Source organism: Callorhinus ursinus, unplaced genomic scaffold (genome assembly GCF_003265705.2).
Source record: "Callorhinus ursinus isolate GAN/ISIS: 27379988/994484 unplaced genomic scaffold, GSC_fseal_2.0 scaffold73, whole genome shotgun sequence".
NCBI lineage: Eukaryota > Metazoa > Chordata > Mammalia > Carnivora > Otariidae > Callorhinus > Callorhinus ursinus.
The window spans coordinates 5,476,147-5,492,923 of record NW_027397135.1 but is presented as its reverse complement, the minus strand read 5'-3'; the positions used below and the strand labels follow the sequence as shown (position 1 = coordinate 5,492,923).

The 16,777-nt window shown below is 44.5% G+C and overlaps 1 protein-coding gene and 1 pseudogene across 3 annotated transcripts in view; one reads left to right on the top strand and one right to left on the bottom strand.

The window, feature by feature from the left end:
• The window catches only part of VOPP1 (VOPP1 WW domain binding protein), a 140,669-nt gene extending 126,818 nt beyond the window's left edge, over positions 1-13,851 (bottom strand). For all 3 annotated transcript variants that reach the window (XM_073886910.1, XM_073886909.1, XM_025853150.2), the window contains exon 1: positions 13,619-13,851. In XM_073886910.1, coding sequence (XP_073743011.1) covers positions 13,619-13,672 — 54 coding nt within the window. In that variant the 5' untranslated portion in view covers positions 13,673-13,851. The remainder of the gene's footprint in view (positions 1-13,618) is intronic.
• Positions 13,852-14,844: 993 nt separating this feature from the next.
• LOC112809729 (dynactin subunit 6-like) lies at positions 14,845-15,400 on the top strand (annotated as a pseudogene).
• Positions 15,401-16,777: the final 1,377 nt, after the last annotated feature.

The window sequence follows — 16,777 nt, the reverse complement described above, 5'->3', positions numbered from 1 at the left end:
AGAGCTTACACTATAAGGTGTTTCATGTGAGCCTCCTGACAACCACAATGCAAAATCCTATACTAGATACACAAAAGATTAAGAGAAATGATTCGGAGCATACCCCACAAATCATCAAATCACAAAGGAAGACCATAAGAAAAGAGGAAAGGAACAAAAACTACCACAAAGTCAGAAAATGATGAACAAAATGGCAAGAGAAAGTTCTTACCTGTCAATAACAACTTTAAATGTAAATGGATTAAATTCTCCAATCAAAAAACACAGAGTGGCTGAACAGATTTTGAAAAAAAAAAAAAAAGACCCAACTATATGCTGCATAAAAGAGACTCACTTAAGCTTTGAAGGCACACATAGGCTCAAAGTAAAGGGATGGAAAAAGATAGTCCATGCAAATGGTAACCAAAAGAGAGCAGGGGTGGCTAATACTTATACAGACAAAAGATACTTCCAATCATAAACTGTCAAAAGAGACAAAGGTCATCATGTAAAGATAAAAGCATATAAATACATAAAGCTAACACTGATAGATCTGAAGGAGAAAATACATAGCAATATAATAATACTCAGATAGCAATACAATAATACTCTCTATAATGGATAGATCACAGAGAGAGTATCAATAAAGAAACAGCAGAACTGAACAACACTATAGATCATATGGACCTAACAGGCATATACAGTACTTCCCACCAACAGCAGAAGAGCAGACATTCTTCTCAAGTGCAGATGGAACATTCTGCAAGATAGATTCATGTTATTTCACAAAACAAGTCTCAACAAATTCAAGCAGAGAAAAATCATTTCAAGGTTAGATTTATTTTTTTTAAAGATTTTATTTATTTGTTTGACACAGAGAGAGAGAGAGAGAGAGCACAAGCAGGGGGAACTGCAGAGGAAGAGGGAGAAGCAGGCTCCTCACAGAGCAAGGAGCCCGATGTGGGACTCGATCCCAGGACCCTGGGATCATGACCTGAGCCAAAGGCAGACGCTTAACCCACTGAGCCACCCAGGTGCCCCAAGGTTAGATTTAAATCTAAGACCTGAAACTGTAAAATTCCTAGAAGAAAATATAGGGGGAAAGCTCCTTGATATTGGTCTTGGCAATTATTTTTTTTAATATGACAATAAGAGCCCAGGCAACAAAAGCAAAAAGAAACAAAGGGGACTGTATTTTACTTAAAAAACTTCTGCACAGCAAAGACTCCATAAAATGAAAAGGCAACCTATGGAATGGCGAAAAATACTTGCAAACCATATTATCTAATCTATAAAATATACAAGGAATAATTCCATAGCAAAGAAACAAATAACCCAATTAAAAAATAGGCAGAGTATCTAAGTTGACATTTTCCCAAAGAACACATACTAAGGGTCAACAAGTACATGAAAAGATGCTCAACATCACTAAAAGGACAGGAAATCAAAACCACAATGAGATGTCACCTCACACCTATTAGGATGGCTATTATCAAAGACACAAGAAATAACAACTGTTGGCGATGGTGTGAAGAAAAGGGAACTGTTTTACACTGTTCGTGATAATATAAATCGGTGCACCTGTTATGGAAAACACTACAGAGGTTCCTCAAAAAATTAAAAATAGAACTACCGTATCATCCAGCAACCTCACTTCCAGGTAGAAATCCAAAAGAAATAAAATCACTATCTTGAAGAGATATCTGAACCCTCATGTTCATTGCATTACTCACAATAGCTAAGGAAACAACCTAAGTGTCAATGGGTGAATGGATTTAAAAAAAAAAAAAAGCTTATATATATAAAAAAAAAGCTTATATATAAAAAATTATCATCCTTAAAAAAGAAAGAAATTCAGCCATTTTCACAACAAAAATGAACCTGGAGGACATTATACTGAGCAAAACAAGCCAGACACATAAATGACTACATTATTTCAATCATATATGGAATCTAAAAAAGTCAAACTCACAAAAGCAGAGAATAGAATAATAGTTACCAAGGATTGGGAGAAAGGGAAAAATGGGGAAATATTGTTCAAAGAGTACAAAAATTCAGTTACACATGATGTGTAAGGTCTGGACAGCTAATGTACAGCATGTGGACCTCCTTGGGTTGATTCTGTTGGGGGCTCTCCATGCCTCCTGAATCTGAATGGCTGTTTCCTTGTCTAGATTAGGAAAGTTTTCAGCTGTTATTTCCTCAAATAAATTTTCTGCCCCCACTTCTCTCTTCTCTTTCTGGGATCGCTACGATGCCAATGTTATTAAGCTTGATGGTGTTGCTGAGTTCCCTTAACCTAGTCTCATTTTTTATTATCCTTTTTCTTCTTCTTGCTGTTCAGCTAGATTGCTTTCCATTACTCTGTCTTCCAGCTTGCTGATCTGTTCTGCTTCCTCTAGTCTATGATTTATTCTCTCTAGTGTGTTTTTAATTTCAGTTACTGAGTTCTTCACCTCTGATTGGTTCTTAAAAAATAGAGGTAGAAAACATAAAAAAGAACCCATCAGAGATGAAATTTCTATCAGGAATATTGCTTTATCTCCATTTCATTTAGTTCTTTTGCTGTAATTTTGTCCTGTTCTTTCATTTGGGACATAGTCCTCTCCTGATTTTGTCTAACGCTCTGTGTTTGTTTCTGTGTATTAGGAAAGTCATTTATGTCTCTTGATCTTAAAAGTAGTGGCCTTATGAAGAAGAGGTCCTATAGTGCTCGACGGTGCAGTGTTCCCGCTTCACCAGAACCTGGCACTTCAGGAGTGTCTCCTATGTGTGCTGCATGCACCCTACTCCCGTGGTTGAGCCATGTTTGCCTTCAGTTCACTTAGTTACAATGGCTCTCTTTGCTTGTTGTGGTCAGTGTTTGTTCACTGCACTGTTAAGGGGTCAGTCTGGGGCCACACTGGGCTTGTAGTTCTGTCAGACCAGATGCCTGCCCTCAGCCCATTTGCCAGGGCTGCAGGCACACTTAACTGCAGAGTGCTCTCACTGAGCTGTTCCCTGAAAGGCTTTCATTGGTGGGCAGGGCCTGCAGTCAGACTAGGCGTCTGCCCCCAGTCCATCTCTTGGGGTTGCAGTGACTACAGGGCTCCCCCTTTGTGTTGCTCTCTGTGAAGTTTTTGTTGGTGTGTGGGGGTGGCAGTCAGCTTGAATGTGTGACTCCAGCCCACGGCTGGGGCTGCAGTGGAACTGGTATGTGGGGTTATCTTCTCTTCTCCCTGACAGGAGTCCCTTTGGAGTGGCGCTGGCCACTGCTGGGACTGCTTGAAGAATGAGAAGCTTCTGGAGCTGCTTTGGAGAGACTCCTGCCTAGTGGGGCTGCTTGGATAGGGAAGTCTGCAGAATGTGGGGGCAGGACACATGGTGTTAGTTAGCAAGATACACGCTGGTCTTCTTGCAGGATGAGACGTGGAGCTGCTCTGGAGGGACTCCTGCCAAGTGGGGCCAGTTGGATGGGGCAAGTCCACAGAACATGGGGGCAGGGCATGTTGTATTAGCAAGGTCTATGCAGGTGCTTACTGGTACTGCTTGAAGGATGAGATCTGACCAGGCTGCTCTGGTGGGACTTCTTTCAGGTAGGGTAGGCTGGACAGGGCAAATTCAGAGGAGAACACAAGGTAGGACACATGGTGTTAACAAGCTATATGGAGAGTGTTCAAGCTGGTTCTTGCAGGTGTCTGGGTATTTAGCCCAGGGAGGGGGCGGGTGTGAGAAATGGCTTCCGCCAGCTCTTTTATTCTTGGGAGAAAAGTCTCACTGACTATAAAAACTCACAAAGTTAAGCCCCTCTGGCTTTCAAAGCCAAATGCTATGGAGATTTATCTTCCCAGTGCAGGTCCCCCGTGTCTGGGGTACCTCGTGTGGGGTGTGTTCCTGTCCCTTCGTGCTCCATGCTCCATGGTATTCCTCCCATTTGGGGTTCGTCTCACTGGTTAGTTTGGCTCCTGACTGGCCAGGACCCTGTGCCTCTTACCATTTTTCAATGTGGCTTCTCTACGATTAATTGTGGAGCGTCTGTTCTTCCGGTCTTTGCTTCATTTTCTGGGTTAGTTACACTAGTGTGGCTGTTAGTAGGTATATCTGTAGTAGAGGTGAATTTAGGATCCTCCTACTCTGCCATCTTCCCAGACTCCTTGTTAACCCCTTTAGTCTCACAGGAATAGTATGACTCCTGTCCAGAAGGAAGTCTCCAAGGGCAGCCATTGGCCACAGAGATGATCATGTGGCAGCCAGAGCAGCCACCACAGTGATGGCCCCTGACATCCAGCTCAGGTGACCAGTGTGCCCAGGTGTCGTAATTTTGAAGACCAGTTCCTTTCCTGCAAGGAAGTGGAAAAAGCATCAAGTGCATGAAGTTACCTGTGGTCTCAATTCCACTATGACAGAAACCTTTTCCCTATCTGTGATTTGTCCTCTTGTGCAACTCAGAAAAGTGGGAAATGAACCTCAACTTCCACAGGGGTGACCACCACATATTTTTTTTACTCTTTCTACCAAGAACTCAAAGCATGAAACAGACGTAAGACTTATATTAATAAACCCTCACTTCAGCCCAGTGCAGTGAATCGTGGTACACACTCACTCATTCACTCACTCCACTGGCCATCTCAGCAAGGCTTTGTACTGCACAAGTCAGTTTCCCACAGAATAACCTTGTAATGTGGTAATGGACTGTAAAAAACTTCACTGACAGCTGATTTAGCTACAGTATTTATCTTAAGCAGTATTTTTTTCAACCTTGTGTTAGGCAAAATAATGCCTCTTCCTCCCCCCCAAAGATGTCCACAAACTAATGTCTGGAACCTGTATGTCACCTTACATGGCAAAAAGACTTTGCAGATGTGATTAAGTTAAGGATCTTGATGGGGCACCTGGGTGGCTCAGTCGTTAAGCGTTTGCCTTCGGCTCAGGTCACGATCCCGAGGATTGAGCCCCGCATCAGGCTCCCTGCTCCGCGGGAAGCCTGCTTCTCCCTCTCCCACTCCCCCTGCTTGTGTTCCCTCTCTCCCTGTGTCTCTGTCAAATAAATAGATAAAATCTTACAAAAAAAAAAAAGTTAAGGATCTAGAGATGGACAGATTATCCTGGCTAACTTGGGTAGGCACCTTGTACTTACAAGAGCCTTTATAAGTGATAGAGGGAGACCGAAGTGAGAGAAACTTGAAGATGCTATTCTTTGAAGATGAGAGAAGGGACCAGCAGTCAAGAAACGGGGGCAGCCTTTAGAAACTGAAAAGGCAGGGAAACAGATTCTCCAGGACAGCCTCCAGTAGGAATGCAGCCCAGGAGCCCTGTGGACACCCTAACTTTAGTGAGTCCAATTTAAGACTTCTGACCTCCAAAACTTTAAGATAATAAGTTTGTGTTGTCTTAAGCCATTGAGTTTGAGCCCATTTGTGACAGCAGTAACAGAAAACTAATACAGACCTCATAGCAAGTTCTTTTTCCTTAGCACAATATCCTCACTGTCTTCTCCCAAGGGCTCACATTTATGGGGATCTGCCCCATACCCTCATCTCACTTCCACATGACCAATTTTCTTCATTTTCCAATCCATGACCACCTTTCTAATTTTATAGCTTCGGGACTGACCCTAAATCAGCCACCTTAACAATAACCTCCTAGAACTCTCATACTCCTGACGTACTACTATGGTCCCGGCGCCAATCCCCTCCAGTAGCTACCTCCTCATTCCTCTGCTCCCGTGCCATTCAGAGGCAAGCCAGGACACGTGGCTGTACCCACAGGACTATGAGAAATGTTCATTTAAATCTCACCCATCAATGCTCTGCGATGCACGGGTATACAGCATCTGAGTGGCCCTTCCCACAATGGCTCTCTCAGACCTTTGCCATTACTTAAATTTCAGATCCTTTCCAACTCACCTTCTTGGATTACTTTAACAACAACAACAACAACAAGATATCTCACCACAGTTGCCCCACTAAACCTAAAATATATCTGCACCTTCCCCCCTGCTCATCTCCTCCTTTCCCAACTCAAACCATATTCTCTTTCCTGAGGGAAACCTCTATAGCCAAGCTCTTGATCTCATTCCGCTCCCCTCAACCCTTGCCCTGCCTCGCTTAACTCTTTGGAACCAAGGTCCCCTAGGAGCTTAAGATCTAACGGGTTCACAGACCACAAACAGGCAATTAAAATACTTGAGCTAGGAGGTCCTGGAAGTGGCTTGTCCAGGTCTGGCACTTAACTCATACCTGAGCGGACAAATAGCAGAGTCTTCCTAGGCCACCTGATCCTCTTCAGCAATGGTGGGAGTTCAGATGGAAAAGTAAGAGGGAAGGGAGACAAGCAGAGATCCTGTGGTGCCTTCAGGGACCTGCGGCAAACAGTTTAGTCTGGCTGGGCTGACTAAAGACTGTCATCTCATCATCTCATCAGAAACACTGTGCATCTGTTAAAAAATAAAGATGCCTGGGGCCTGCCTAGAGAAAATGTTCACAATCTGTTGATCCAGCCTACACAAAGAGGTTTCAAGTGGGGGATTTTCCCAGGGCCTCCCTCAACACTGAGGCATTTCTCTTTCTACAGGTGAATTAACTGAGTCAATGAGAGCGTAAGTAATTTCCTCAAAGACTCCCAGCCAATACACAAAGAACTGAGATTCTCCAACACATGGTCATGTCATCATCTGTTATGGTCTGAATGCTCATGTCCCCTCAAAATTCCTATGTTGAAACCCTACTGCCTGATGTGATGGTATTGGGAGGTGGGGCCTCTGGGAGGTGATTACCTCGCAAGGCCCTCATGAATGAGATTAGTGCAGTTTTATAAAAGAGATCCCACAGGGCGCCTGGGTGGCTCAGATTGTTAAGCATCCGCCTTCGGCTCAGGTCAGGATCCCAGGGTCCTGGGATCGAGTCCAGCATCGGGCTCCCTGCTCCTTGGCAGCCTGTTTCTCCCGCTGCTTCTCTCTCTGTCTCTCATGAATAAATAAATAAATAAATAAAAATAAAATAAATAAAAAAAAAGAGATCCCACAGAGACCCCTTGCCCCTTCCGCCAAGTGAGGACACAGCCAGAATGTGCTTCGCTATGAATCAGGAAGAGGGCCCTCACTAGGATTCAACCATGCTCAAACCAAGTCCAAGCCTTGATCTTGGGACTTCTCAGCCTCTGCAGCCATAAGAAATAAATTTCTGTTGTTTATACCAGTAGTCGGTATTTTGTGATAGCAGCCCAAATGGACTGAGACACCATCCAAACAGATGTTGGCAAGTTTAACAAGATGAGATGAAGAATGTAATGTGAAATATAATTAGAATAAATATACAGTCCTCAATTTCAGTTTTTAAAATTACAATAAATTATAATAAACATCTCCACAACTACTGTGAGGATTTATGAGTTACCAGGAGCACCTATTAAAAAGATTGAAGTGCCACTGAAAATTCAGTGTGAATCTCTTGGTTTATCTTATCTGCGTAAGACAAGGTCCCCACCAGGGTTGTGACAGAGCCAGTCAGTCACACCTATAGAACAGTGTCCTTATTGTTCAAATAAGTCACAACGGGGAAGAGATAGGAGGCAAGCCAAAGGCTTCATGACAAAACATACTCACCACTGAACTCATTGCTTCTAAAGTAGTGCATCAACAAGCCAGCTAAGTATAGCAGCATCTTTGATCACAGGATCACAGGAGAGTACAACACAAATACCACACAAATGGACAACAAAATGACCTCGTAGATCTCACAAAGATGCCGTATGTCATAAAGCCTATGGAAGGGACAAGAGAATCTGGCAGTTGAGTCACTGATAATGACCAAAGGAGAATGATATGAGTAAAAAAGACCATGAGAAGCTAGAGGTGGGAACTGGGGGTGAAGGGTTGATTACTAGAGCACATAATTCTGAAGAAGAAAAGAAGAAAACTTCACTATGATCATGTCTCTAACTTCCAATGTCAAGTGAAGACTATCCTATTATTCATCATAGATTTTTGTCAGAAAAATTAATCTCTCCCCACCCCCAAAATTGATTCATAATTATAAAAGATACTTAGATAAAATTAGCTTATTATTATAACTTGGGCTTTGTTTTTTTCCCCCCACTATTAACCACAAAATTTTGGTCTTTGTTTTAAGTGGATTCGCTCTGACTTTTTCTAGGACCAATCATTTTCAGACAGTGAGAATTTCTTGAGCTTGACGGAATTCCAGAGTTTTCAAAGGGCAGCTGTGAGGATGGTAAGATGATTCAAAACCAGATCTTCAGAGAAATGACAGAAGGGAATGAACCTCGAGAAGAACACATTGGGGACTATTACAGCTGTGTTCAAATACTGAAGGGTTGACACTGTGGTTCTATTTCTTCTGAAAAGCCCAAGAATGCGGAACTAAAACCAGGTAAAAACAATGCAAACATTTCTCCTCAATATAACAAAAAACTTTAACAACTGAAATTGTCCAAAAAGTTGATGCATTGTTTTTGAGAGATAGTAAGTTTCCATCACTACAGGTGTTCAAACAGATTAGAACTAAGTCCTAGTACAGGTGCTCCATTCTTCAGAGTCCACAGCTAATCAATGACCTTCCCCTCTCCTACTATAGATCTACTCAGCTCCTTCACCCATGGTCATTACCCACTAATCTGTTTACTCATTCAAATATTTACTGAGTCCTATTCTGTGGCAGGTACCGTTCTAGGAGCTGGGGATATTTCAGGTAACAAAATGGAGCAAACCTTTGCCCCTATAATGTAAATTCCATCATATCTTAGAGGTAATAGATACAGAGAAAGGAGGGAATTGGTCTGAGCAAGGGGACTGGGAGGGGAATTGGGCTGGAATTTTATATAGGGTGATCAAGATAGGCCTCAATGAGGGTGACATGTGGGAGGCCTCATCAAGAAGAGATGACAAACATGAGTTCCAGGAAAATTACTTGTCATCCTATGGCTAGATCAAGTGACCACTAGGCTAATCCATGTACTTCGAGAGTCACTTGCCCCCAGTTGGCGTTTAGAGCTGTGCCCAAGACAAAAGAGATCAAGGGCCAATTAGAGCCCCAAGTCTGGCCCCCCTCACATACCTGGAGCCAGGTTTTCCCTACTTCAGAGCGAGTGCTTGCCCCTGGGATTATTTATCACTGCCAACTCTCATCCATCAGCACCCAGCCTCCCACGGAGCCTCTAGAGATAACAAACTCCCTAGAGTCTTCTTTTTCATTCAAATTGCACGTTGCTCACATTCCAAAAGCTCTAAGAAGTGGGAGGGTTGAAAAGGTTTATTTCAGAGAACTGGCACCCAAGGGCTGCCACAATTGCTGGCATTCCAGGGCACAAGAAACATTTGGCAAGAAAAAAAAACACTCTTAAACATGACTTGGTTCTAATTTCAAGACTCGCAGGCACCAAAATACATAGGACTTTAGAAAAATACTCAGTAATCCTCTTATTTTCCTTAGTTGCAAAAGACAATGTTCACCATAGCACATACCCTCCCCAATGTCTATCACCCAGCCACCCCATCCTAGAGGGGAGGGGGGTGGGGGGATGGATTAGCCCGGTGATGGGTATTAAGGAGGGCACGCACTGCATGGAGCACTGGGTGTTATACACAAACAATGAATCATGGAACACTACATCAAAAACTAATGATGTAATGTATGGTGATTAACATAACATAATAAAATAAAATTTAAAAAAAAGAAACGAATGGGTAATTGGAAGATTTTCCCATAAAACTGAAGTTATTCATATTAAAGTCTGTCCTTATGGCAAAAAAAAAAAAAAAGACAATGTTCACTTTCCAACCCTCTCTTTCTAGAAGACCTCTCCTTTTTCTAGCCTAAGAAGGGTTGTTCTTTTGTGGGAACAACTTGGAAACACACAGAGCAGCCTCACTCAAAGGTTTCCAATTTGGGGTTCCAGGGGAGAAAGAGAAAGATACTGATGCCAGACCCTCCAATACGGTAACCCAGTAGAATTCGTTCCCCACCCCCCCGCAGTGAATGGATGCAACAGAACACCCAGCACTTGCGCTGGGGAACGTTATACTAAAGAGTACACTACGTATTTCTCGGCTCATTTCAGAACCCTTAGAACAAATACTACTAAGCCTATTATAAAAGTGTCAACAACCTGACCTCCAGAAAGAGCCCGCAATGACAATATCTGGAAAATGAGGTACTGTGATAAAAAGCCCCTGGGGGAGGCACATACCCTTAGGGCCTAATTACTCCCCAGGTTCAACGAAAGCACAGTCAGATTTGAAACTTTTTTTTTTTCTTCTGGTTTCTCAGGTGCTGTTGCAGCTCACTGAAGGCCCCTGGGAATTACTTTACCAGCTTAGCACATTCAGTCTTCCTGGAGGCTCTGTTCTCAGGGCAGAAGCATAGAACTTTAGAATTTTACTACCCAAAAAAGGCTTGGGGGGATTTCCCGAGTCTGTGACCACATTCATGACCTGGGTGCCTGGGGCCTAAGCTTCTAGCAAAGTGACAGGGGAGTCAGGAAGATCAAGTAAGAGCCCTCAGCTTCTCATGCAATTCGTAGGAAGCTCTCAGTTAATAGAAAGGAAAGGTCACCTCAGTAATGAGCTCCCGAGAAGCCTCCCTGGGGAAGGGTCGGTGCTCTCAACAGCCTGTTCCTACTTAAAGCCCTGTCCAGGCTGCAGGGTGAGCACACAACCCAGTTTCCTAGGGCAACCCTGTTGATGGATGCTTGCTGAGCAAGTCCGGTTATTAAGAGCTCCCAATTTCATTCTCCTAAGTGTCATAGTTTGGATGCTAAATTATATGGGTCCCCTAAGGAAGGGCGACTGAGTTCTAGAGCATATTTTGCAGGTTTACCTGTTTCATGGAACACATACCTCTCCAAGTCCACCACTGGTTTCAGGACATACTCTGGGCAAATTCTTTCCACGTCTCTGTAGACCCAGCAGTAGGAGAGCCAGGAGAACAGCAGGGTGAGGTGGAGCCCAGCTGCCTGGGTTTTTATCTCAAGTCCCTCGCATTTAACAGCAGTGAGACCATGGACTTCTAAAAGCTTCCATTTGAAATCAAAATGGCGATAAAAGTAATTGCTAAGGGAATATTCGTAATCAGCACTCTATAAATATTTGATAAGTAAAAAACAAATATGCAGTCTTTATGTCTAATATGTAAGTGAATTTCTGTAAAGGGATGGTGAGCTTCTAGTTCCCCTCCCTACTCAAGGACTTCTTGCTGACATAAATAAAACCTCCCTGCCCAATCCTGGGTGGTGCTGGCTAGGAACAGAATGCTGCAGGTTTGGAATGGAGTAACCGCTGCTAGGAGGGTGCCCTTTTCCCAGGCAGTATATAATCAACTACACTACAACTACAATTAAACCAGTTCAAGCAGAACAAAGAAACAGAGGCAACTCTGCTGGGTTGCAGTTGGCTGTCAGAGATCACCAAATATCTCCATCAGTACTTTTACGTGCTTAACGTGAAGAGAACTCTGCCTCCTCACATATTTGGCAACTGCTACTGCACACTTACTGCATGTGATTCAGGACTTCAAGAGCGTCAAAGGTGCTCTGACAACAACCAATTTTAGATGAAATTCAGAGCAATCAATTTAAGATGAAAACATCTCTGAATCTATCTCATGTATAAAATTCCATGTGCTGAATAAAAAAAAAAAAATCTCAATTCTTCAGAGAGACACCTCTCCACCAGAGACAAAATAGGTGCTTAGGATAATCATCTCATAAAAGTGGGCTACACCACCCATCCTATTGAAAACACAAATTACCAATCATCTAGATTTTTGACTTTGGGAAAACATCAGCTTAGTCATTTCCTTTTCACTGCTGTCACAGTTCTGCCGTTGAGATCGTTTCAACCTTTCAGACATGATTTGAACACTCTACTAAGAGGATAAATTCCTATGCAACAGCTTCTTTGGAAAGAACTGGGTCCCTGAAGCGGCCTCAGCTACCTAACAGGGCACAGCACCGCACACACTGAAGACCTGGGAGAGGCAGGACAATGGAATGCTAGATAATTTTATCAAGAGCTGATTTTAAAAGGTGGCTGGGAGGCGGGCATTGCATGCCTAAGTACGGATGCATTGGTTTTTAGCTAAACAGTCCTCTCAGAGTCACTTCACCGTCGTTCTGTCTAGTGAGTCACAGAGATGTGATTCCTAAGGTCTTAAAATTCTGAACAAATGCAAAGAATGCAAGTGAGGAGGCACCACACAAAAATATTAAATAAGAAGGCAGAGGGATATTAAGAACAAAAACAGGGGTGCCTGGGTGGCTCAGTCGGTTAACCATCAGCCTTCACTCAGTTCAGTTCATGATCCCAGACTCCTGGGATCCAGCCCCCCATCGGGCTCCCTGCTCAAAAGGAAGTCAGCTTCTCCCTCTCCCTTTGCCCCTCCCCCTGCTCGTACGCTTGCGCCTCTCTCTCTCTCTCTCTCTCTCTCTCCTCCAAATAAATAATCTTAAAAAAAAGAAAAGAAAAACAAAAAGTCGGCCTGGCGCAAGCAGCTTTTCCATCAACCTTATTTTCGAGGGCTAAAAAGACGTTCCCATCCAACATTTCCTAATAATTACTTTTTAATCAACTAAGAAAACCAGTCATTTCCAGCACAGATACCTAACTATTTAAAAGAGTTTTACGGACCTCTAAAATACGAAAGACAGAAAGGAGTGTAAGTATTCATCACCCATTCACTCTGATTTCATTAATTTAATGCAAATTTCCTTCAAAATAATGAAGATGAGCAGGGAATCGGACAAACCCTAATTCAGACTCCACACCCCAAAATCCTACTAGCTCACATTTTAAAGAACCCGCTTTAGCAAAAACGGGGAACTCCCCCCCACACACACACATCAGGGGGCGCAACTTTCCAGCCCGGGGCGGGGCGGGGCGGGGCGGGCTGGAGGGAGGGCAGGAGCGTTGCGTTCAACCCGGCGCCTCCACTCTCAATCGCTTCAACAAGTTCCCTCTCTAGGCTCCGGCAAATCACGCCCACCACCCAAACTCTCCGTGGAATTTTTCTCTCGAAACTGAGGACTATGCGCTTCATTTTCACACGCAGGAATGTTTCCTCGCGCTCACTGCTGCTACTTCCCTGGTATTCCGTGACATTTTCCCACAACTACGGGTCCGCGCGTTCGCACCTCCACCCTCCAACCCACTCCAACCCCAAGCCGCACGCGGCCTGGATTCTGCGCCTGCGCCGCTCCCGGGACCACCGCCCCCCCCCTCGGCGCGCACAGCCCCCTCCCCACTCCCGCCCTCCTTGAGGGAACTTGGGGTACAACACATAAAGGTCACTCCTCAGTCTTCCAGACCCCGGCTCGAGAAGCGAGAGAAATAAGCAACCCCGGAGCGCGGGAGAAGGGGGGGTGGGGAAGGGTAGGCGGTGTTGGGTGGGGATGGGAGCGGAGGGCAGAGGGGAGCAGGGGGGAGGCCGGATGGGACCTTGTCACCAGGAACCCCACACAGTCAGCACCCGGACTTAGGCAGGTCCGCGAGGCTGGGGCTCTCCGCCGCTCGACCTTTCGGGTTCTCCCAGATGGTCTTTCGGGGGCGTCTCGGCACTGCACCCCGCTCAGCCCCCGGCATTGTTCGCGCTCCGCTAGCGCATCTGAGAGGCGCCGGGGGAAGCGCGGCCCGGGCCTCGGCCCCTACCTCCACGAGCAGCCCGAGCAGCAGCGCCGCCACCCTCCGGGGCAGGCGGCTCATGGCTCCGTGTCCTCTCCGGGTGTGCCCTGCTACCGAGTCGTAGGCGCGAGTCAGCAGCACGTCCCCCGTGGGGCTGGCGACAGGGCGGGGGTTCGGACCCCGCGCCAGCCGGATTTGGGGGCGCGGGGCGGCCGGCGGTGGCAAAGCTTAGACGCGCCGCGCTGCCCTCGTTGAGCTCCGCCCCGCGCTCCGCCCCCGACTCGCGCGCGCTCCCGGCACGCCCGCTTGGGCTCGCGCCCGCGGGCTCCCGGATCCCAGCCCAGGCGGGTCCACACTGCTGCTGGGAGCCCGGGTCCGCAACGCCTCGAGGCGCCCGCGGGGAGCCGGGATAGGGGTTGCAGGGCCAGGCGAGCGGGAGTGGAGCTATCGGGTGTCTTCTTCTCCCTCGATGGAAACCGTCCTGTCACCCTCGAATAGACCCAGGAAGGTTTTGCAAAGACGCAAAGTCTTCGCGTGGTGAAGCTTGTTTCGGAGGGAGGTGGCTGTAGATCAGCCCGTCGCTCCGTCTTGCATCCTGTGCTTCTGTGTTCTTCACTCTCCCTCCTATTCCTACCAACCGCGGGCGCCGGCAGCCGTGCTCCCTACCCACGTGTGACAGAAAGGACAGCCAAAGGGAGAGGGAGACGGACTGTGAATAGAAGGCTCCTTACACCTCACTTCTCATTAAGATGTCGGTGCTTTCTGTCTGTGTTCTTTTCCCCTGGTCCCACGTTCAAGTCCACCCTCCCACTGCTGAGTTTGTGATGTCCTTCAGCTCTGCTGAATCACCCTTCCACCTCCACTGCCTAGCACCCACCATATTTTTTTTTTCACAACGTGGCTCAGATCTCAACTCATCAGTGCAGTTATTCAACAAGCATTTATTGAACTTGTAAGATGTACCAGACCCTGAGCCGGAAGGCCAGTATGTAGAGGCGGGCTTCTTGAAAACTTAATGCCTGAAGTTTAAAGGGATAGTCACTTACATGACTATGACATATCCAGGGTGCTGAGTGGGGACACCAAGGGGTCAAGGGTAATAAAGGAGCATAAAGGACATAAATGATGACTGGAGGTAGAGGAGGGAGTCGTGGAAATACATTATCACCTAACGCTAATCCCAGACACTTTCTAGCCTTCATCACATGTACTCATCTGATGATTTTAAAATACGCAAACTCATGGTCCAAACCATGGCGGAGAAGGCTCAAAAGAGTGTGAAGACTGCTCCTAGAGCAGTTGCGTTGCGTGTGCAGAAAGTGAAATCCGGGGTGATGTAACTGTAGGACCTAGGCCGGTGATTCACTCTAAAGCACGAATTATTGCAGACGCTGGGCCGATAATGATTGCTCAAGGTAACCTCATAGAAAAACAGGTGCTTATCATAAATGCTCACCCCGATAATATCACTCCTGAGGCTGAAGATCCAGAACAGAAACCTATGATCATTGGTTGGCTGTTATTCCCAAGCCATGAAAATGGGAGATAATGTTATCGAATCAAAAGCATATGTGGGCATCACTGGGGCTTGCTGCAACCTGAATACGTTTGAAGTCATCCCTGAGAATACAGTGATGCAAAGGTGCAGACTGCCTTCATCAGGTGCAGACTGGGCGACCACAGCCCCAGACACTACAGTTGGATTTCCTGATGAAAATCTTGCCAAACTACCACCGCTTAGAGAAGACTATGAAAGGAAGCTCAACTCCAGTTAAGAACTATGTATGGCATCAAGATAATAGTCTTTGACCACTATCTTTTGAAAGGGCCACACTGTTCATGCACTCTTAGCAGCTAGTTTACAGAATACATGTTGACTTTATTTTGTAAAATTGAGTCAGAGGAAGGTAATGGATTTTCACCGTTAACTGTCTTTTGTAATTTATATAAAATACATTATTTTCCTATATCCTTGCTCTTTTCCTGAGAATTTACAGGTTTAGTTTATTTTTCTTTTGTCATATAAAACGTTGGCCATGAATTTTAGTTGTATAAGGGACTCCCCATGATAAGAAAGGGCATATTGTTATTATATTCTAGCATATATTGTACTAAATAAAAATGCTAATGATAAGACTTTTAGTGAACATAATTTTAATTGATTTTTCTATTTCTGTTAACTTTCCCAAAATAAATCTTTCCATTTTTATTGCATGATATCTATATTAAAGCTAATGTGTTTATCGTCTCCTTTTGTGGCTTTGGAGCTGTTTAAAATTTCAGGTGAAGTTTCAGCAGCTGTTGAATTAATTTGACTTCATTTTGTTTCCAAAAAAATTGTTCTAATTTTCATTTTAGTAAAACAGGAATAATTAGGGAAAGAGTATTCAGTAGCATGCAAAATCAGTAAGAATGATCTCTGATGAAAATGACAAGTAAATGAACATTGAGTGGTCCTGGGTTTCTGAGGATAATAAAACAAAAGAAATCTTAATATATTTATAAACTTATGCCATGATTTTGGCACACTACTAGTGACTGTTGATGTTGTTGTTATTTATCTAATTACATAATGGCAGCATATTGAGGATTTTATTATAATTCTAAATTTTAATAATTCAAGTGTGTACATTTGATGGAACATTTTAACTCTTGAATCAATAGCTGTTGATTAATACTAAGACATTAAATACTAAAATATTTTCTCTTGAAATTAATTAATTAATTAAAATAAAATAATAAAATAAAATATGCACCACTGGACTGTACCTGTTAGAACCAGAACTTGCAAGAAAATCAGGCAAGATGACTGTGGGCTTCAGTGTCATGGTAAAGGCACCATCAGTTGAGCCCACCAAGGGTCTCTGGACTCTACTAACTTTGACTTACTCTTTACAATTAGGGCATTTTACTACTCTTTTAAGTGCAGAAGTTAACTTAGAGAAAACTAAGCTGCAAGCCTTGTTATAGGGCAGAAGTACAGAAAATTTTTTCTCCAATGGCAATGTAAATCCCATAAAAATACAAATGACCTCTGCTAGGGTCAGAACCTTAGCCAATTTTGTGTCTAATTTAGCAATCTCATCCCAAGAGTTGTCCCTTCCTCCCCCTTGTTTCTTCAGCTGTATACACACCAGTTGCCTGCCTTCTCCTTTGAAGCAGCTTCGTATCCGACCAGTTCCTTCG